Source organism: Pteropus vampyrus, unplaced genomic scaffold (assembly GCF_000151845.1).
Source record: "Pteropus vampyrus isolate Shadow unplaced genomic scaffold, Pvam_2.0 Scaffold25, whole genome shotgun sequence".
Classification (NCBI taxonomy): Eukaryota; Metazoa; Chordata; class Mammalia; order Chiroptera; family Pteropodidae; genus Pteropus; species Pteropus vampyrus.
The window spans coordinates 793580-817698 of NW_011888806.1; the positions used below are offsets into that span (position 1 = coordinate 793580).

Sequence of the window (24119 nt, forward strand, 5' to 3'; positions counted from 1 at the left end):
ACTCAGGCTCTGCTTCGCGCTAATGCTTTTCTTTGCTTTCACAGTTTTTGGTAGTCTCTTCCCAGTCGCCCTAATTAACTTACTGGAGCCAAGTTAGCCCTAACACCTTTAATACGGTTTCTTGATTTTTTTTCTGATGAATCCAGGACCTAAAACTGGTGGCACACTTTAGAGAGCGCAAGGCGGAGCAAGCGGGAAGGCTCACGGCTCAGTGCGCATGCTCCGAAAGCTCGGCAGAGAAAGAGTACCTGTCTCTCTCCCGGAAACTTCCGGGGCGGAGAGAAATGGGCGGAGTCAGAGCCGGAAGCATAGGGTCGGGCGCCTGTTTCTTAATCTCCTTTGTGGGAGGGGCGCAACAGTTCTCGGGTGGTGAACATATGGTGACGTGGGATGTTTTACCTCTGGTTGCGCTCCCTTTTTCTCTACCACAAGGCTGGAAGCAGACCTGGAGTACATCTGACCCCCCTGAGCAGGCGGGGAGGTAGCGCCTACCCTAGTTCCTCTATTTACGAAAGTTCTGCCCACGTCTCAGATAGTCGGCTGCATTTTGCTCCATACCGTCACTAGCAGCTTTGATTTTATACCTTTTCAGCCGCCCCACAGCCCCTCCCGCCATCATGTATGATAGGGCTCCTCGCTTGCTCAGACTGGCTGAAGGTGGCAGCACTGAGGATCATGTGGGTCCTGGGTCCTACCAGGTACCTTTCTTGAAGCAGCAGGCAACAGGTAAGATGTGAGAAAAGGCAAACTTGTGACAGACACCTCACTTTCATCCTGCTCCGCTTATGTGCCTGTGACTTAAACATAATAGTACCACTTCATAAGTTTAACAAAACATGAAGTAGGCTGAAAAAATATTATCTTTATTTTACAAGGGCAGAAAACACATGGCTAGATACTTTCTATTGTACGGATTAGATCTAAGATTTTGATTTACTGCCCTGTTGACTATATGAGTCCCCAAATCTTGTGTGCTGCTTACCGTTTACTGTCTATTTTCATTGTAATCTTGTCTGTCACACACTTCCTACCACTAGCCAGAGACATGTATTTACTAAAATGTAACTTTTATATTTCAATTTTTGCAATATCATTTAAAGATACAGTCCCATGTATTTTTTAAGATAGATGCCTCTTATCTGACCAAACCCACGTTCTTTTTGAACATACTTAATGAGGGCCTTTTTATCCTACCTTCTGTAAAAAAACAAAACAACCAACAATTATATTCTTGAGAGATGGAGCAGAAATGGATAATTTAAAAAAATTATTCTTCATTTATTTGCAATTAGTGACGTAGGGAAAATTTAATACATACTTCCAATTTACTTTCTGCTTTTCTTAATCCGATGATTTTGTGAAGTTTAATACCATTCAAATTATAGTTCTTCCCTTGTTAACCTATATTTTCCCTATTCCTACGCTGTGTATTTTTAAACAAATGCCCGGATCCATTACTGTGTTGACCTGACCAGATTAAGATTTAGGTTGATACAGGTTTCTTTGAGTGGAGTACAGATTTGTCATTTGTCATCGTTTTAATCTTGAATTTTACTGCTTTTCAACATCTGATATAAATATCAGTATTCTTGGAGCTTATTGTCTGTCTTTAATGCAGTTGAATTGTAAGCACCATCTCTCTCATAATTTATTAGCCACCAACGACCACCGAAAATGCTTACACTTATGATACTTTTAAATCCTAATTTTATTGTGACACAACTGACCACTTTATTTTTAGAAATATTTCTTCCCCCTGGTATCTGTAACATCATCATTTTTTTCCTGGTTCTTTTTCTAACTTGGGGACAGTGCCTGATACATGGTTAGGACCTAATAAACATTTGTTAAATGCTGAATCAGGGAATCATTTCCTCCCCACCACCCCCACCTCTTCATAGTCTTCTTTAAAAGTTCTAATTTTTCTAAACACCTTTTTAATGTTTATATACTGTACTTTCCATCTTTTGCTTTTTGCTTTTTTCATGTGTACTTTCTTATTAAAATCCATAGCTTCAACAACTATCTATATTCTGATTCTGATGACTCCCAGAAGAAAGTCTTTAGAGATATAGGTAATTTATATATCTAAGTTGAACTTTCTTCTGATCTTAAATCCTCTGCATTGCCAGTTACTTTTTTGGACATCTCCACATGGGTGGTCTCTGGCATTTCAAATTCCAAGTGTCTTAATTCATCATTTTCCCCACTATTACTAGCCCCTTTGAAAAAATTCTCTATCAGTCAATCACAAACTTTAAGTTTTGGAATTATTCTAGACTCCTTTTTCTCTGACTGACCACTCCCACTGATATTTAAGACCTATTGATTTTGTCTTCTCATTATCTTAAATTATCCTCTCTTAATTTACCTGCCCTTGTCTTAATTCAGGCCTCATTATTTCTATTGTGAAATAAACCAATAAAATATCACTGGTTTCTTTCAATTTTAGTCTCCACCCCAACTTCTATCTTATGGTTAACGTGATCTTTCTAAGATATAATTATGTTATTTGTTTAAAAAAATTCCTTTTAACACTAAGGTTAAAATCTGAACTCCTTGACATGGTGCATAAGATTCTTCATGATCTGATCTCTGACCTGTTCTCCTGCTTTACCTGGTCTTTCCAGGCACCCACATCTTCACCGAGACTTAACCTACGTATCAGCAATTCCGGCTTTGCATTTTCGGTAAGTTCATGCTTAACTACTTCCATATCTTTATATCCGCTGATACCTTTGCCCAGTATGCTCTTTCTTTCTTTCTCACCTGGCTAATTCCTACTTATTCTTCGAGACTCAGGTAAAGTGAAGTTGTTCTCTGTTCTTTCTCAAGTCTTTCTTCTTTGACTTCTTAATGACTTTCATAGCACCCTGATACTATATTGTAATTATCTGTTAACTTATCTGGCTGCCACACTAAAATGTGAGTTTCTTAAGGGCAGTAACCAGGCTCTTTACTCCATTATTCTCAGTTTTTAGTTCAATACCATAACAGATTGAAAAAAAAAAAAAACAAACCCAATAATTCTTGAAATAAAGTTTAAAAAATTTAAGGAGTGACACATAGCAGAATAAAAACTCTTATAACATGACTTATATGAACTCTGCTTAGAGAGCAGTAGATAGAATATTGCAAGGCCCTTCCATGACTATTTTATAGAATTGTGATTTGTTGAACTATGAAGGAAACTAGGAAATTCCGTTCTTGAGAACTTTGAGCAGCTGCATCCTATAGATCCCAGTTTTAGCAATACTCAGTGATAACATGCTGATAATTGATAGAAGGTACAGGTGTTTCTAGTCATTTCTCTACTGATTCTCTAGCAAGATAGTTTAAAAGTAGCTTATTTAATTCCTAAAAATATCTCACCTTCTCTTAAACATCAGTAACACACTAGACTATGCAGAGGTATACATAGTTATTTCATTTAAGGGTCAGGTAGATTTTATAGAGTATAATGTAGGAAGAGCAGATGTTGGGACTCTATATAACTCAGTTGTTGAATTATGCAAGAGAAGAGAACCTTAGAGTCTTAGATCTTCAAAAGAAAGAAGCAAATATTCTTTATTACTGGCCTTTCTTTTCCCTAATTACCACTCTTCCCTTTTTGTCTTCACATTTTTCTCAGGAAATTCTTTCCACCCTAATTTGCAAACTTTATTGCCTTGACTTTTGGCCATTTTATCAGGAAGACGCTTTTCTACCCAGGATTTGCAACCTGAAAGAGACAATATGAGCTTCTCTGGTTTCATGAGTGGGAGAAATAATAGATATTCCAATCTAGATTAGTGAGAGCAGTTTCTGATAGTCTCATTTATCTGAGAAACAAGCAAGTCTTAGCTCATCAGAGCAAGTTTTCCCCAGGGACAATCAGTCTAGTAAAATATGATAAAAACATGATCCTTTTAATAATGTGACTGCTACTGGCATTATTGTGCTGAGAAATATTTCATTGTTTTTGAGCTTGATTTACATAAATGGCATGTCACATAAGCTGTATATTCGTTACTTATGTTGGTTCTGCATTAGTTATTTCTAAGCTCAGTGACAGAAGCTCCTAAATATATTTTTTTCTCATATTTCTTCTTTAGGGAGCAATGAGCTTTATCCGCCACAGAAGCATGAGCTGTCTGTGGTCTTGTACTCATGCCTATGTGCTTATGCCAACACTAATGATTTTATCTTATTAGCCGGTCAGAGTTTAGGGACACAACCTCAGGGAATGCAATCTATATTTATGTTTAAAAAACAATATGTATGTGATTGCTCTATATGTTGATGTTCCTGAGATGAGTATGTTTCAAAGATCTAGTTATTGCTTTTTTGTGAAGAATACTCTTTTTTGTTGTTTTGAGCTTTAGTGGCTGTGGAACTTACCTTTTAATCATATGCTGCCCACCTTCTTGGGATGGACTGAGATTTATTGCTTCATCCCAATTTGATTTATATCCTGCTGTTGGCACCTCAAACTCTATATATCCCAAACTGAATTTATTTATTTCTTCTCAAATCTTTTCCTCTTTTATATTCTTAATTTCTTCTTTCTACCCCATGGTTAGTTTATCATTTGTAATTGGCACTTCACATGTCGATATAGCCTTATGTCTGAAATAAAACTTTTATCTTACAGTCTGCCAACCCAGGTTTCCCAGAACGCTCTTCTATATTTTATGCCTTAATTTAGCAGCACTCTTTGTAGTGTAATTATTTGTCTATTTGTCTGGCTGCCCCACTATTTGAGGTCACGATTTTAGCTTGTTCATTATTGTACCCTCACTGCCTCTCTCTGACACATAATAAAGCATTCAGTATTATTGAATGAATAAATAAAGGTGTAGTTTAGAATATCATGTATTAATTCTGTATTTAATGTTTAATATGCAAAGCATATTGATACGGTGACCTACCATCCTGGTTTATCTGGGAATATCCTGGCTTTAGCACTAAAAGTCCTGTTTCCTAGGCAAAGTAGGACAATATGTCACCCTAGCTATAAATATAAGTTAGGTATACGGTTATGAATAAAACAGAAAAGTCCTTTTTCTCATGGAGCTTATCGGTAGAAACATTTTCTTGTGGTTTTACTTGAGCTTAATATTTTATACAAGCTTTTAGCCTATTGATGAAAGAGACTAATTAATTTTGGAAAACTTCAATGAAGATTTTATGAGTACTGGCTTTCTTACGTACATGGGGCTATTGCATAGTTTGTTTTTTCCATTTTTATATAAATTTCAGTATTTTGCAACTAATTTTACATTTGTTTAGAGATTCAGTTAGAATCTCTGCCATGTTCTGATGACAGCAGCCTCAAAACTAGCTTTCTTGGTTCTCATATCTATATTACATAACTTCACTGTTTCTAAACCTAAATTAAAAAAATATATATATCTTTAATTGTGAGGTGAAATATTTATGCAGAAAATTGCATAAAATATAAATTTATGGATTAAAAAGTGAATATTCAAGTCAAGAAATAGTGCCAAATTTTCCTTTTCAATCATAACTCTATCCTCTTCCCCTATGGGTAAGCACTATTTTGATATTTATGGATCACTTCCTTGCTTTTTAGTGAATTATTAAATCCTCTTGATGAAATGACCCCTTTATCATAATGAAATGTCTCTCTTATTCCTGGTATTCCTTGTTCTAAAATCTGCTTTGTCTAATTTTAATATGGTCACAACAGCTTTCTTTGATTCATGGATGCACGGTAAATCTTTTTTGTCCTTTTATTTTTAACCACTGTATCTTTCTGTTTAAGAGGGTTTCCTGTAGATGGCATAAAATAGGGTCTTGGTTTTTTTATCCAATCTGACAATTTCTGCCTTTTAATTGGGGCGTTTAGAACTTGTCCATTTAATTTAATTATCAATATTGTTGTCTTTACTCTCTTGCTATTTGTTTTCTATTTATCTCATCTGTTCTTTGTTTCTCTTTTCTTCTTTCCCCACCTTCAATGAATGAGTTGAATTTTTTGTTTAAAAGGTTTTGTTTTTATCTTCACTATTGGTTTACTAGCTATACCTCTTTGTTTTTTTTAGTGGTTGCTCTAAGATTTATAATATACATCTCTAACATCAGTTTACCTTTAAAAATATTATGCCACTTGACATATAATATATAAACTTTACAACAGTATGCTTCCATTTCCTCCATCTCATCATTTTGTCCTATTGTGGCCATTTTCTTTTACATGTACTATAATGACACAATAAATTGAAATTATTTTTGCCTTAAACAGTCAATTGTTTTTTAAAAGGATTAAGAATTGAGAAAAAGTCTTTTATTAACCCACGTAAAATTTGTTGTTAATCCCATCCAGTGGTACTTTTCATTTCAGAAGTTTGATTTGGGTCTTTATCTTCCCTTTATCTTATCATGTTCATCTTTCTTCTACCTTATTGAACATATAAAGAGTATTTATAATAGATACTTTAATGTTCTTGTGTACTAATTCTGTCTTCTCATTTCTAGATCTGCTTCTTTTCATTGAGTTTTCTCCTGTTTTTAGGACATATTTTCCTGCCTCTTGGAAGAACACTGGTAGTTTGCACTATTCACTTCACATAATCTGTAGCTTGGTTTGTGTGTGCTTATCTGTGTGTTTTAAAATCTGTATCTCGTTCTCTGGTTGCTTACATTTTATTGGTGTTCTGGATTTTTTAGCTCTGCTGGACACCCTTGCCTTTTCAAAATGAACCTTGACTTCCTTTTAAGGATTTCTATTCTTGTGGTCTTTGTTATAATATTCAGTAGATTCTTGCTTTATAAGGGTAAGCTCTATATTTTACTCTCTTCTTTTAAGCTGCAATACCTAACAAATAAATAATTCTTGATTTCAGTTGTGTTTAATTCAGTGGGCCTCAAAAGAAAAACATTATTTCTAGTTTTTAAAAGAATATCTTTTATTAATAGTCAAGATTAGCAAGATTTTAAACTATTCTAATATCACCATAAATTTTCATAGTGCATACATTTTCCTTTAGTGTTTAAGATTCTTACAAGTTTTGAGTCCTCACTTTTATTCTTTTATTACTACTTGAATGTGGTTGCTCTCTTCTCTCCCATCTCTTCTATAATATTTATGTGGCTAAACTATACCATTTTCTTGATACATTTCTTGGAAATTTTTTTCAGTCTTTCAACAGACTAAATCTGTCTACTAAGTTTATCTACTAAGTTTGTCAAAGTTTCTGATTGCTTGTTCCAATGAAATTTGTATCTTGGATTTATTTGTAAACCTTTGTTTGGGGTCAGACAATCAAGAAATATTTACTGAGTGCCAATTATGTACCAAAGCAAGGAGACATTATTAACTACTTGCTATAAATTCACTTTAAATTATTTCTATCTAGGATGTCTCTACAAATTTACATATGCTGTTCTCTACAAATAACAGATACTATTCCAAAATATAAAACAGTTGTTTTCTGAAATGAAAATATTTTATCAGCTAAATATAACTGCCATTTTCATGCCAACCAAATATACTTAGAAGAAAAAGACTTTTTAAAAAATTTTCTTTAGGCATTTTCCTGTTGTTTAGTAAGTCCAGTTCTATAGGTCCTTTTATTTAATATATATTAATAAAAATTCTGTTCTTACATCAGAATTTAAAAATGCAACAACGTCTGTGGCTAGCCATTAGTTCTTATAGTCTCAACAATTGAAGTTCCTAAATGATTTTATGTAGTTTGAGTGCTTTTACTCTGAAATCATTGGAATCTTATCTGCCAGTGATATGATTTTATTTTTGTAGGTGGCTATGCACCATTTCTTTCTTTGGCTGCCAGAGAAAGTACTTTTACTGTTGCTTCTAACACTGAGAATGCTGTTCCAGGTCCAGGATACTATAATGTTTCAGAAGCACAGGTAAATTTATAACAGTTATTGTAATTGTTTAAGTTAATAAAAATCATGCTTTCTTCCTTTAATAGACTATCATGTCAATTGTCATATTTTATTTTCCCTTTATATCATCTTTCTTCTTTCATTCTATGTTTTGTAACTGGAATAAGAGAAATATGTTCAATGTTGGATACCTGGTTGGGTGTTCTTCATTATTCTATGTATTCTATAAAACATAAAATATTGTTACATGCTTCATAGTCCTTGAGACTCTTGAATGAGAGAATAGGACTATTGAATTATGGCCCATGAAAGTTGTGCAAATTGTCAAGATATGTAGAAGAGGAATGGAAATAGAGTGAAGGAATTGGTTTGTGTGACATACTCTAAAGCTATAGCTATTGCTATTTACTCATTTGTCTTCTATTTCTATACAGTCTTAAGAGTCTGTGATTAGAAACTTCTGTGGTGCATTTATATTAAGAAACAGTGGATGTAATTTTGATATTTTCATAATCATGGATATCATCTTCTACCCTTTCCACATAAATGTTGTATTTATACATAATGACTCCTAACTGACCCTACCAGACCTTTATTTCGCCTGTTGGAGGCCCAGATGCAGTTATTGATGCCTTGAATTTTGTGTTAGACTTTCTAAATGAATAATAGCAACCATTCTGTCAGGGGTTTTTGGTTATAAGCAATAAAATAGATTTTTAAGACAGATACTAGGTTTACAATAAAAGATTTACAGGAAAAGCACTTGATTGGCTCATAGACTTGAAGAATTGAACAATCAGGTCTTAAGGAAGGAAAGGACTAAGACAATTCTAGGTATTTCAGGAGTAGGAACTTCTGCACCATTCAATAGAGAACTGCCATTAGATAACTTAATTCTATAACTTCCTTCTATTCTTTTATGTGTGACTCCACTCAAGATTAAAATTCATAGTAAGGAGAATATGATTGGTCCAGTTTAATTATGGACCAATACCTGTAGATCCTGAGATGGAAGATCCTGCATTTGGAAGCTCCTTTAAAACCACAAAGTATGGAGGAGGTTTGATTTCCATTACATTTCTTCCCCTGACTGCCCAGTCTCTTCTCATGCACACAACACACATACACACAGTTATTCTTCCCATATATATAATTTATAAAATGCAATTATTTTCTGTATAATTTTCAAATATACCTTCCCAGAAGGAGCCAAATCAATGTCTAGCTGCTGCATTCAGAGATGTTGTGTCACTACCAAAAGATTCCTGGATTTCTAGATTAAAGTCATTTCTTCTTTTGTTCTTTTACATTCCTATTTCATTGTTTTGCAATCTATAGATTAAATGGTAAATATAACATGCTATATTATAAAGAAGTAGTTAGGAGTATAGGCTCTGGAGCTAGACTACTTAGATTCAAAATCAGTCTCTGCCACTTACTTAGCTGTGAGACTTAATCTTAACGACTTAATCTCTTTAGGCCACAGTTTCCTCACCTGTTAAATAAAAGTAATAACTTTATAGGCTTTTCTTAAGGACTAAGTATGTTAGTAAGCATTTAGATTAGTGACTGATTATAGTTAGCATTCAATAAATTTTAACCATAGTGTTGCCTTTTTACAGTAGAAAGGGGAAAGAAAGAAATGGGAAGTGAAAAAATGATATAGGAAGCAAGAAAATACAGGTGGGAATCTATTTTGTTTCTGTAACTGATCTTTCGGCTATTGGTAAATTAAGATATTTTATTACTCATTCTCTGTTCCCTATCTTTTCAACAAGGACTTTGTCTGGTGGAGTTCTTAGTTTGGCGGAGAGACCAGAATTTTCAGTTAAGAGAAATCTGAGTTCTTGGTTCTCAGGCTTGCTTCTCAGACCTTTAAATAAATTTATTCTTAGCGTTTTTACTGGGTGTTACAGTGTGAGGAAGCTCTGCTGGGTGTCTCTGTGTTCCATCCCACCATACTCTTCTGGGCTTTTATTAGTCTCGTTTTTCAGTCCTGCTCATGGTTAACCACCTCAGCCAATACACTAACCTCGTTATTTTGCTTTTTACTTTATAGCATAAAGAGCCTGGAATGGTCAGTTGGTGGTCTTAACTTTCAATTCAGTGGAACATCTGTTGCTTCTCTCTGGGGTATTAAAACTTTCAGAATACTAAAGGTTAGAGGACAAAAAGCAAAAAATTCTAGTCATTAAATGTAATTATTAGAAGTGTCACTTCTGCTTACACTCCAGAGCCCTCATACCAGCATAGTATGGGTGTATTGGCTTGCTAGTCCTACACATAGTTCCCTTTTTAAAACTGATATGTAACTCCAGTATTCTAAGAGGGAAATGTAGTAAAATATACAAAAGGTAGACTTCAAGCTTGTTAAATATGGCAAGTGTCAGGATGTTGGAATATAATATTAATACTAATTTTAGTCAATTCCACATGTAAAATAATATAAAATGCAGTTTAGATAAAATTTCATCTTATTCCAAATTGGGTATATTTCTTGGATTTCAAGAATAAGAGATTAGAAAATATGCTTTTTTTTTTTTGTGCAATGAAAGATCTAAGGAAAAAGAGTTCCAGTAGTCTCTATTTTTCTTCTTAAACTAAACAAATGCCAGAAGAAGATTGATTTCCTTGGTTTAAAAAATGATTTATGACTTATTTACTAAATTGCTGTTGTTTTTTTGGGGGGGGTAGTTTTAGGCTAAATTATTGCCAAACTATTAGAAGTTTAAGAAGTGTGAATTTATCACACAATTTAAAAAATAAAGTCCATTTCATTTTAAATGGATGGATTAGGAATCATGCTTTTAATGTGACATAGTTTACATATTCTGTAAATAATTAATATGGAGAATAAAGGGATAGCCTTATTGGAAATTAATGCAAGTATTTAATATTTTTTTTAAACTTTTCTTTGGAAGCATAGGTTGAAATGTTGCTTTCTATCAGCAAAACTTAGTAAATATTATTTAGAGACTTCAAGTAATAATTTAAAAACCCTAAAATGTAGGTTGTAGTTGTGAGGGCCTGCCTTCCCCGTAAAATGATAATAGCTGAAACTTTATAAAGCAGAACATTTAGAGTTGAAACTGTGCACCCAATTTGGACTTCTCTATTTCTCTGTATATCTTATGGTTATTTCAGTTTGGTTATGGTTTGTCACCACTATTCCAAAATTGGGGGTGGGGATGAGGTATACTTTTTGCCTTTACAGCTCTTGCCCAGTCATGGGCAAAATCACTTTTCCTTTGTTTCCTTTAGCATCTGAAGCATGTTAATTTTTTAAATGGAAGTTTGCTTAGTATACAAAAGAACATAAAGGAATTAAGAAAATAAAACAAGCAAAAGAATCAAGTTTACAAAATACAGACTTCTGATCCTTTGATAGATAATTAGCTTGTTAAGTCACATATCTTGTTCTGTTCATAATCCTGTTTCCTAGGATAAGTCCCACTACAGAGAGTCAGTACAAATTTTATTTATGTTTTCCGATCTTATTCTCTTTCAGTTTCTGACCTGTCTATGCATGGCAAGTACCATCTTGTTTCTTGCTACATGGAAATGGTTCTAGATGTGGAAATCTCTTTTGGGACTAGATAAATAGTTTCTTTTCTATATTTCATTACCTAGGCCTAGGAATTGATGTCCAAATTAGGTTTGATTTTTTATCTAAGAGATATATCTCACTAGAGCTGAATGATGGGATATCATATGTGATATGTAATATAGTATGTGGCCTCACCCTTAAAATGAAACTGCTCCTGTAATGTTGGGGGTTTGCTGATAATATAATAATTCATAAAATAACTAGTATGTAGACAAAAGCACAGTATGCAAGAAGTAGTAACACCATTTTCTCACAGATTTTCATGTAAATGTATAATTATTTAGTAATATGTTTTTTGAGTCACTTATTTGACATATGGCAGTTTCTTTTGTAGCCTCTTATAAAATCAGTAGATTGATAGTTATGAAATATGAATAATTTGAAAACATTTTCTGGTTAATTTGTACTATAGTTTAAAAATCCCATTAGATTGATTTTATTATAATCTGTAAAGGACTCAATATAAATTCAAATTGCAATTTAAATTGTAAGACCATAGAGACCATACACAATGATGGCTTTTGAAGAATTAAAATTCAAGGTCTTTTTTTTTTCACATGATTTAACTATATAACTTGTAATGTTAATTTTTTTTTCAAAATCATTAATCTATTATTATAGATCCAATCTCTTTAAACATAGAAATTCTGAACTTATTAAAACAGTAATCAAATAATGAATTGGCTAAGAATATAACATGACTTAAAAAAAATCTTAATCTGGTCAATCAAATGCCAACTACTATTACTATGAATCATCTTTGGAATGATTGCACTATGACTGTTTAATAGAAACTAGTGTGATGGAATTTTACCTCAAATAAATGGCTATTATCTAGTTGATAATTTTCTGATTCTAGAGAATCCATTTATGTGGTATGGAGAGCAACGGAATAGTCCTCCCAGTGCTTTTTCTGCAGTAAACATGTTTAACACTAATCTGAGCATAAAACCAAGCTGTTGCCAATAAGCCTACATAAACATCCCTAGAAATGAACAAAATATTTTCATGAAAATAATTAGTTCAAAGCAAGTTTGGAAGGTTTGCTTTTTCCTTGCAATCTGAATACCAGCATTTTTAGCTCCTTTCAAAGGTACAGATTCTCCAGGGGCCTGTATATTTACACTCTTTATTCCTGTTCCACAGCTTTGGAGAATCCTATGTCTCTGATTTCTGTTTCAAAGCTGAGTTTTACATTCTCCTACAGTGTACAGCAAATTTTAGTTTGAATTCAGAGTTGTAACTGATAACCATCATTGTCATTTCTCTTATCCTCTTTTACTAGAACTATGTCTTCAATTAAGAGTCTTAACTTTCTCAGGTTGAGTTTTAAAACTATTTTTTCATATTACTATATAATATTTATTAAATAAGTATTAATGATAGTGTTTCTTTTAATTATTTTATAATTTTTTTTTCTCTTCAATTTAGTATAATATAAAAGGAGGCCATAGTCTACAAAATCGGGAGAAACGTTTTAAGAAGTTTATTTCCGACAGTCCAGGACCAGCGAGCTATGATCAATCTTGTCCTGGAACATTAAAGATCACAAAGAGAAAAGTACTAGGGGCCAAAGAGCATCTTCAATCTGTACGTTGTAATTTTAAAGTGTTTCTAATGACATTTCTTTAAGTTAAAATAGAAAAGGTTCAATGTTTTATGTGACGTTAAATACATTTAAAAAGCCTTACAATTACTGGATTTTGTTAACAAATGTCACCATGATAAAAATAAACTTAAAAACAATAATAAATAAAAAGCCTTACTATAAAGATTAGTAGGTTTATTAATATCCTACTGTAGTTATTTTATAATTAAATGAATACTCAGTTTTATAAACTTTAGTTATTTTTTGTTACAAATAGATGGGTGAATTGGGTTACAAATGAATTGTATTTCTTACTATGGATTACAGTCAAAAAATTTAAATCTCGTTATGCTAAGGTATGGATTTAGAAAATGAATTGCTAGGTCGTGGAGTATGTCCATGTTGAAGTTTACTAAATACAGATCCAAGATCCCTCTCTACAATTCTGAAATCCAAAAAAACTGTAAAACCACTTTTCCCATAAATTTGTAACAAAGTCCTTTGGCAGTGAAAATGAACCTAAAACTAAGGCTATTTGAAGTCTATAATTAACCCATTTAGTGTAAAGATTCATGTTTCACTGTAGAAAGATCAATATGTTGAGAGTAGAATGCTGCTCCAAACTCATTGGGAGTGGTAATGTAAAAATGTTCTCTTCACCTTTTACCTTTCAAACAAACAAACAAGAATTTCAAACACACCTGGTCTCAAAGGTTTTCAGTAAGAATTTGCAAACTTATGTACCAAAAGGCTCTCCAAATTGGCTGAACTAATTTACACTTCTACCAGCAACGAGAGAGCTTTTTCCTCCATTTTGCCCAGACTTGATATAGTCAGACTTAAAAAGTTTTGCCAATCTCATCAGTGAGAAAACACATCTTGTTGCTATTTTAATTTGTACTTCTCTGGTTATTGAAAAGGATAAACAGATTTTCTTATGTGTATTGGCCATTCGGATTTCCTCTTTTGGGAACTGTTTGTTTATATGACTCTTTTTTTTTTTTTTTGACAATTCAACAGTAAGTCATATATATTTTGCATTGTATGTTCACTGCCCATAGTTAGATTTTTTTCTGTTGCCATGTATTTGCCCCCTTTACCTCATCTACCTCCCTCTTCCTTTCTCCCTGCTGGTAACGACTAGTCTGTTGTCCATGTCCATGAATCTCTGTTTGTTTATCATATTTGTTTGTTGCTTTTAGAGTTATGTCCCACATATAAATGTATCATGTAGTTTTCAACTTTTTCTCTCTGGCTTATTTTGCTTAGCATGATTATCTCAAGGTCCATCCATGTTGTCGTAAGTGGCAGTACATTATCTCTTCTTATAGCTGAGTAAATTCCATTGTATGTATGTACCACAGCTTCTTTATCCAGTCATCTATTGTAGGACACTTGGTTGCTTCTGTATTCTGGCCATATGAATAATGCTGCTATGAATATTGGTGTGAAAATATCTTTTCGGATGTGTTTTCAAGTCTTTGGGGGTAAATACCCAGTAGAGGGATTGCCGGATCACATGGTAGATGAATTCTTAGTTTTTTGAGGAACCTCCATAATGTTTTCCATGGTGGCTGTACCAGTTTGCAGTCCCACCAGCAGTGTATGAGGGTTCCTTTTTTGCCACATCCTCTCCAACACTTGTTATTACTTGTCTTGTTGATAATAGCTATTCTAACAGGTGTGAGATGGTATCTCATTGTAGTTTTGATTTGCATTTTCCTAATAGCTAGTGATGTTGAGCATCTTTTCATATGTTTGTTGGCCATTTGTATGTTTTCTTGGGAGAAGCGTTGGTTCAGATGCTTTGGCTATCTTTTAATTGGATTATTTTGTTGTTACTGAGTTGTATGAGTTCTTTGTATATTTTGGATGTTAGGCCTTTATCGGAGGCGTTGCTTGCAAATATCTTTTCCCATTCAGATGGTTGTCTCTTTACCTTGTTGATGGTTTCTTTTGCTGTGCAGAGCTTTTTAGTTTGATATAGTCCCATTCATTTATTTTTGCTTTCTGCCCTGATTCCTGGGTTCTGCCACTGAGTGGAGTGCACAGATCTCTCAGGCAAGGCTATTCAGGGATCCTGCTGTACCTTCTCCCCTCTCTCTCCTCTGCAGGGAGTTCTGGCTTCGAGAAGCAGCTTCTTTGTTCCTCTCTATCTACTGCCAGACTCCCAACTTCCCTGGTTCTGACCTCTGGTAGTTATGCGCAGATCACTTGTTCAAACTTGCTTGTGTGCACGGTGAGTGTTTTTTGTTGAGTTTTAGATGTTCAGCTTATTGTTATTTCAAGGAGAGAGAACTGGGACATTCTTATTCCACCATGCTTCAGAGGTCACTCAGTTAAAAGTTAAAAACTTTCGTTTTTAACTGTATTAACATCTGACTTACTTTTTGCTTTTGTTAAACCTATAGTTACTTCCAATGTCTATGGTGGATAGAAAGTAAGGGAGATTTTAGAAGCCACCTGAATGGTTTACATATATATATATATGAAACTCTGTTTAAGTACTGTTAATAAAATAGCAAAATTTAAAACATGATTCCTGAAATAAAAAAGCTTAAAATTTAGGTGGGAGATATATATAGACAGCTAACTAATGTAAAATGAAATTTGATAAGTGCTAATTGAATGACCATGTAATTAAATGTCATAGGAGTGTAAAGGAAGATTACTGTATTATGGGAAAGAATAATTTATAGAGGATTTTTAGAGGAGGTTGGCTTTGAAGAATATCCATTTTAGGCATGGAGAGCCACGTGGTTGAAGATAGAGAAGTGGGAGCTTTTGGAGGACAATGAGATTATTTTGACTGGAATGAAGAATTTGTATAGGGTCTGGCAGGTAATATGTTTGTAAAAGTATGTTGGTGTTATATAAATAATTTTTATACCAAAGGCCTACCACTTAATAAATAATATAATCTAGGATTTTGGCCATGGTTTAATTTGAGTGTTTCTCTTGCCATATTTTACATAGTTCATATTAATTAAGTTTGAATTAGTTTTTTGATTGTTTAGGAAAATATATTTTAGGGTTTGGTGCTCGGTTGAATAATGTCAGTGCAATGACAATGAGGTTGTTTTATAAGCTGATATTTAAATATCAGCTCTTTCATGTGTGGAGACAAAATAAATATCTATGTACTCATGCAAGAGTTTATCAGACATTTTTGGAGTGACTGTACCAGACATGGTAGGCACTGATAATATATAGGAGAAAAATCACTGCTCCCTGGGATCTATAATTTTAACAGGAAAGTAATGAATGAAATTCAATACCAAAAAGTTGGTGAAATGATATCTTAATAAACATACATCATAATAAAGTGTTCACTAGTAGCTCAAAGGAGAGAGTTTTTGGAGGGGTTAGGGATATCACAGTCAAGCTGGATCTTGAAGAATAAGTCACTAAGTAGTTAAAAAAATAGGAAAAAACACTGACAGAACACCATGCGAATAAAGATATTGTATTTAATGGCATGGTATGTTCAGAGAACAAAGTTCTTTGGACTATTTGGAGTATAGGAGTATAAGGGAGAGTAGTAGTAGGAATAAGGGCTAGAGAAAGAGGTAGAGGGTATATTTTGGAAAGACAACTTCATGCAAATAATTTTTGAGAGTAGTGAATGGAAGGGAAGCCAGTCAATACTTTCCTGTTTAATTTGGTAATCAGTCTCATTAAGTATCACTGAAACTACTTAATAGTTGTCTCTAATGTTAAAAAATTCAGCTAATGATAGTATGTTAATTACATGATTATATATTAGGCATGTATACACTCAACTATAGCATTTATTTAGAATGTATAGAGGATCAATATATTCTTAGTAAGGAATTTTCCAAATAACTAAGTCATTTACTTGTCTGTATTTTATTTGATGTATTTTATACTAGTATTTCTAATATATGGTACTCCTTCATGTTTTTATTTAAATTATAAAATATTACCCATTAAAGGAAATTTTGAAAATAAAATAATCACCCTAAAATTCCTGACTCTAACATTGATATTGTATTAATTTTTGCATAGCTTTTCTCAGTATTAAATTATATATGTGTATGACTTTATACACATATATAATTTTTAAATTATATATGTGTATGACTTTATACACATATATAATTTCACATAACTTACATTGCTATAGTCATAAATTCAATTTTACATTTTATTTTTTATTTTGATTCAGCATTAAATCATAGACATTTACCTTGCCACATGGTCTGCATAATTAGGATATTTATAAAGGGCACCGGTAATATGGTGATAAGTCAGTAGCTGGGAGGGAATGAAGTCAGGAAATGTTACAGAAAATGTAAAGTTTGTTTTTGCCTGGCAGATACTGTGATAGCATAGGTAACCAATTTGGCCTATTTTTTGTTGTGACTATAGGAATGAATACCTGTTTTTTGAATCAGTAATAACTTTCTTTACTAAGGAAGATAAATAACTGAGCCAAGTGAAAGATTCTTTGCCTCTTAAGGTAGATTTAATAGTAATCGTACATATTACCTTGATTTACTTGAATGCCCTCCTTTAAATTATTTTTATAGAACAAACTTTTTTGTTTTATATTATGAAACTCATTAAGTCAACATTTAATAGTTGCCTTTTAGTAAATTTAAATATTTGGTTCTTCATTCCTTCTCCTCTTGCCTTCGAGTAAATAAAATAAACTGTTTTCTTACAGAAAATTTCAAAGGCACCTTCAGTTTCCAGAAGTGTTTATGTTCCTTCAATTCCTTGTGGACGGTCATATGGTTATCATATTAATGAGGATGACAGTATTATAAAACATTTTCCACCTGCTAGTGACAGCACATTAGGTCCAGCATACTATAAACCTCAATTTGTAAGTATATTGCATTTCATGTTGACAGTTGGAAGATTATGATTACACATATTTAGTTAATGTAACACTAATTGCAGTAACAAATAGATCTCCAAATCTTAGTGGCTAAATACAACAAATTAGTTTTTCCTCATTTATATGAGCATTCCTTGTTAAGAGACTTCTATGTAGATATTCAGGCTTACTCTAGCTGTGTTACTATCATCTTCCAGGGCTTTGGAGTCATCTGCATCCAGCTGGCAGAAGGGGAAAGAGGATGGAGGACTACTAGTGAGAAGTTTTTGTGGGCCAGGCTTGGGAGTTAAAGCTCTGTCACATGGACACACTTAACTGCCAAGGAGGCTAGAAAATATAGCCTAACTTTATCTAGGAAGAAGAGGAAACAGGTTTAACTCACTAGAAGGCTCTGCTATAATCTATAATCATATGCAGTACATAGATATTCTTTTCCTGAATTGGAAAGTGAAAGAGAACAATTTATTTACAAGAGAATTTGAGTCTGATAGTGTATTATTTATTTCACAAATGATTATAAAAAAGATAAGGAGATTCTCTTCGATTAAAATATCAAATATATCAGATTTATCTCATCCAGGTTTGAACCAAAATTTTATTCAGCTGGTTGAAATGTATGAGTTATCCATGAATATAGATAATAAATATAGATAGATGATATGTCTGGTTTTACTTAATTATAAGACTAAAGTACATAGTGCTTTGAACCTGTTTTTTTCTTTTATACTTTTATGAGATCTGAAAGAAGTAATCCTAGTGAGCAAAATGGCAAAAATTAAGCGTAGATTTAAGGAGAGGCTGACAAGTCACGTTGGGCAGAGAATAAGTATTCTCAGGATTTGGCTTGATCTTTGCTCTCAATACTCCATAGCTTTTTGTTTGTACATGTCTCCACCTTTGAGCGTTGGCTCAAGCACCTTCATAAACCATTTGGTTTGTGGCAGTAGGTATACAGAGGTATTTTCGGGTCTTAGATCTGCAGAATTGATAAAATGTTTTTCTTAAAATACTTTTACTTTATATAATTATACATTTTAATAGTACAAACATAATATATCTGTATCTTTCATTACGTGTAACACAAATAAAATTTTGTCACACTTGAAGTAGCTATATTTTAAAATAAATGTATCATTACAATTATTACCCTATTCAGTTTCCTTTCCTTTTGCCAAAGTAAACACTAAATCTTTATTACATACATGAATAACAATGTATATTGTTGTCTGATTTAAAATATGTAAGTAAATGGTATCACCTGGTATGTAGGTTGCGTACTGTTTCACTTACTGTTATATTTTCTAGATTTAACCATATAAATGTATTAGATGTAATTCATTCATTATTTCTAGTTAATAAGTTTACTTTTTAAAAATAATTTTAAATTTTGAAGTAGTTTCAAGCTGATAGAAAAATTACACGAAGAATACAAAGAATTCTCATATACCATTCACTCCAGTCCTGTGGTTAATACTTTATCACATTTGCTTTATCATTTTTTCTCCCTATACATTTATATTATTATTATTATTTGACATTGAATTTTATTTACATTAGTATCAGGTGTAGTGGTTCACAGCATAGTGGTCAGACATTTATATAATTTATGAAGTGATTGCCTGATAAGTCTAGTACCCATCTAGCTCCATTGTTACTGCATCGTTACTAACTATATTCTCTATGTTATGCTTTACATCCCCATGACTATTTTGTAACTACAAATTTGTGCTTCTAATCCCTTCACCTTTTCACCCAGCCCCCCAAGTCCCCTCCTATGTGGTAACCATAGATTTATTGCCTGTATCCATGAGTCCGTGTCTGTTTTGTTTGCTCGTTTATTTTGTTCTTTAGAGTCCACATATAAGTGAGATCATATGGTATTTGTCTTTCTCTGTCTAACTTATTTTACTTAGCATAAAACTCTCTAGTTCCATCCATGTTGTCGCAAATGATAAGGTTTAATTTATTTTTGTGGCCCAGTAATATTCCATTGTATATATGTACCACGTATTCTTTATCCATTCGTCTATTCACAGATGCCTAGGTTGTTTCTGTATCTTGACTGTTGTAAATAATGCTACAGTGAATAAAGGGATGCATATATCTTTTCAAATTAGTGTTTTGGATTTTTTTGGATAAATCCTGAGAAGTGGAATTGTGGGGTCATAAGGTAGTTCTATTTTTAATTTTTGAAGAACCTTCATACTGTTTACATAATGGCTGCGCCAATTTGCATTCTCACCACCAGTGCATGAGGGTTCCCTTTTCTCCATATCCTCACCAAAACTTGTTGTTTGTTGATTTATTGATGACGGCCATTCTGATAGGTGTGAGGTGATATCTCATTGTGATTTTAATTTGCGTTTCTCTGATGATTAGTGATGCTGAGCATCTTTTCATATGTCTTTTGGCCATCTGTATGTCCTCTGGAGAAGTACCTACTTAGGTCCTCTGCCCATTTTTTAATTGGATTGTGTTCTCTTTTGTGTTGAGTTTTATGAGTTCTTATAAATTTTAATTATTAACCCCTTATTAGATATATCCTTGGCAGATATCTTCTCTCATTTAGTAGGCTGTCTTTTTGTTTTGTTGATGATTTCCTTTGCTGTGCAAAATCTTTTTAGTTTGATATAGTTCCATTTGTTGATTTTTTTTTTCCTTTGGTTTCCTTTGCCTAAGGGAGATATATAAGAAAAAAATATTACTAAGAGCAATGTCCAAGAGTTTACTGCCTATGTTTTCTTCTAGGAGTTTTAGGGATTGGGTCTTATATTTAAGTCTTTTATCCATTTTGAGTTTATTCTTGTATGTGGTACAAGAAGGTGTCTAGTTTTATTTTTTTTGCATGGATATGTTCAGTTTACCTATATAATTTATTTCATAGAGTGTCTTTACCCCATTGAATATTCCTGCCTCCTTTGTCATAGATTAATTGATCATATAGGCATGGGTTTATTTCTGGTCTCTCAATTCTGTTTCATTGATCAATGTGTCTATTTTTATGCCAGTACCATGCTGTTTTGATTACTATAGCCTTGTAGTTTAGTTTGATATCAGGTAGTGGGATACCTCCAACTTTGTACTTTTTTCTCAAGATTACTGTGGCTATTTGGGGTCTTTTGTGGTTCTATATAAATTTTAGAATTATTTGTTCTAGTTCTGTAAAAAATTTCATCGGTATTTTGATAGATATTGCTTTGGGTAGTATGGACATTTTAATTATGTTAATTCTTCCTATCCATGAGCACAATATATGCTCTATTTATTTGTATTCAATTTCTTTCTTCAGTGTCATATCTTTCTATGTACAGGTCTTTTACCTTTTTGGTTAAGTTTATTCCTAGGTATTTTATTTTATTCTTGATGCAATTGTAACTAGGTTTGTTTTCTTAATTTTTCTGATAGTTCATTATTGGTGTGTAAAAATACAACTGATTTCTAAATATTGCTACTTTACTGAATTCACTTATCAGTTCTAATAGTTTTTTTGGAATCTTTAGGATTCTCCTCTCTTTATAGTTTGATGTCATCTGCAAGTAATGATAGTTTTATTTCTTTCTTTTCAATTTGAATGCCTTTTATGTGCATAAGTGTTTACAGGGGTTATATTCTCATCTTTAATTGATTATCATTATGTAATGTCCTTCTTTGTCTCTTATTTTAGCCTTCGTTTTAAAGTCTATTTTGTCTGATATAAATGTTGCTAACCCTGCTTTTATTTTCATTTTCATTTGTATGAAATATTGTTTCTGTTCCTTTACTTTCAGCTATCCTGTGTCTTTTGATTTGAGCATTTAATCCATTTACATTGCAAGTGGTTATTGATAAGTATATAGTTATTGCCATTTTAGTATTCATATTTATATTTTTTATTTTCCACTTCTTCTTAAAGAAGCACCTTAACATTTCTTGAAATACTGGTTTGGTGATGATGATCTCCTTTAGCTTTTTCTTGTCTGGAATATATACATATATATATTTTTATTAAGCATTTTGAGAATACATTTTAGATGATGCTCCTTACCCCTAAATACTTCAGTGTAAATTTCCCAAGAATAGCACATTCTCTTTTATAACCACAATTATCAAAATCAGGAAATTTTTATTTATATAATACTGTTATCTAATCAATATCTTTTGAAAATCTTGATTATTATCTTAATAGTCTTTAAGCAAAAAAGGAATTTTGATCTAGAGTACAATCTGGTATTACACGATGAATTTAGTTTTTATGTGTCTTTAGATTCCTTTAATTAGAACTGTTCTTAGTCTTTCTCTTTTTTTTTTGTAACCTTGAATGTTTGAAGAGCACAGGCTATTAATTCTATAGAATATGTCTCAATTTTGTGTTTGTGTATATTTTCTCATGATTAGAATACGTTTATACATTTTTGCAGGAATACTGTGGAAGTGATACATCCTCAATGTATGATATAAAAAGGCACAGATGTCTCTTTATTCTGTAATTGGTTATGTTAACTTGAGGTGGTATCTTCCAGTTTTATCTACTGTAAAATTACTATTTTTTAAAATTGATAAATATTTTAGGAGAGTTACTTTAAGAATATATAGATATCCTTTTCCTCATCAAACTCTCACTAGTTGAAACATCTATTGATGATGCCCGAATTAGTTTTACTGTGATGTTTATCAAATGGCGGGCGATTTACTAATTCCATTTTTTCTTTAAAATTATATGTCAGCACTTTACTTTAAATGAGAACTTTATCTTCTTCCCCATTTATGTATTTATATTAGTATGGATTCATGAATTTACTCAAAGGGTTATAATTGATTACTCTCATCATTTATTTTGAGGTTTAAATTACCTCAACTTTGAACCTTGGGAGCCCTTTCAAGCTGCTCCTTGTTTCTTTGACATATCCCATTATTCTTTGAGCATTTCCTTACCCTTTGGCACAATAAGATGTTCCAGGTTCTCTTCATTGTTTTCCCTACTCCAGCCTTGGAATTAGCCATTTCTTCAAGGAGCCCTATTTCCACTTAGTGAAGAATGGTATTTCAAATCAAATCAGTACACTAGGAACATGCATTGCTACCTAGATGTCATTGCTTCTAGGCCATCTTAATGGACAATTAGAAATCTGTACTTATTTCTTTTCTATCTGTCTGTTAAAAACTTTGAGCTTATACCGATACCTCCAATTCTAATCCAACACCATGGATTTATTTTAGTCAATCCTTTCCATATTTGAACTCCCTTCTCTCACAGTGAAAAACCTGGTTCCCATTATCATCAATTTATTTACTTATTTACTTAATCTTGTAAAACACTGAAAGTAGTTACAGAATTGCTATCCCATCACCGCAAAAAAAAACAGACTTAAGAAGATATAAAGCTCTTTCCTCTAGGTGATCTTGAGGCTCTTCACTAGTAGTAAATGAAGGCTAAGGCAGACTTTAAACTGCCTACTTGAGTGTTGAAAGTGTACCTCAACACATTGACAACACCTCTGCAAAGGTTGGAGATTTATTGGTTTAAGGCATTTAAGGAAACCTCTATCCAATCATTACCTGACTGTTTAGCTAATCAGCCTGAGAAATCAGCTGACACACATGAGAGAAAATACAGAATTTAATGAATTAGTGCAGGAAAATCACCAAATAAACAAACAAAAAAAACTCTCTTGGGGTAGGAGGAAATTCTGATTTCCAGACTTGCCACATTATATCAAATGTCCAGTAGTCAACAAAAATACGAGCCATGCAAAGAACAAGAAAAAATATGGCTTAAACAATTCTCTCATTACTGTTAACATATCACGAAGTGTTGTTCTTGCTTTAAAATTATATTTTTATATATAGCATTTTTTAATTTTAGAATAGTATGTCATTTATTAGAAGGCCAGAATAATCCCTCCAAGCTTCCCTTGATGTATAAAACCTTTTCACATATGAATAAACATTACCTTAGCATAAAATGTGTTTTCTTTCTGATTAAAAATTATTTATAGAAAACAGATGTAAGAAGAAAATTTATCCCACAATTTTAATAGGTCCAATTATTTGATGACTTATTTTAGTAATTATCCAGTCAATCCAACTTGTATTTATTAGAATAAAAATCTAGATCTACTTTAAGAAAACATGTAAGAACATAGATTTCTATATCAAAGACATAGTTTTTAATATTCAAGAAGATCCAACAAAGTTTAATTTGAGTTGGATCATGATATATT

At 32.6% G+C, this 24119-nt stretch overlaps 1 protein-coding gene across 1 annotated transcript in view; it reads left to right on the plus strand.

Annotated features, from left to right (window-relative positions):
• The first annotated feature begins 353 nt into the window (after positions 1 to 353).
• STPG2 (sperm tail PG-rich repeat containing 2) overlaps positions 354 to 24119 on the plus strand; it is a 260198-nt gene continuing 236432 nt past the window's right edge. Inside the window, exons 1-4 of the mRNA XM_023528407.1 lie at positions 354 to 726; positions 7766 to 7878; positions 12896 to 13054; positions 17743 to 17904. Coding sequence (XP_023384175.1) covers positions 618 to 726; positions 7766 to 7878; positions 12896 to 13054; positions 17743 to 17904 — 543 coding nt within the window. The 5' untranslated portion in view covers positions 354 to 617. The remainder of the gene's footprint in view (positions 727 to 7765; positions 7879 to 12895; positions 13055 to 17742; positions 17905 to 24119) is intronic.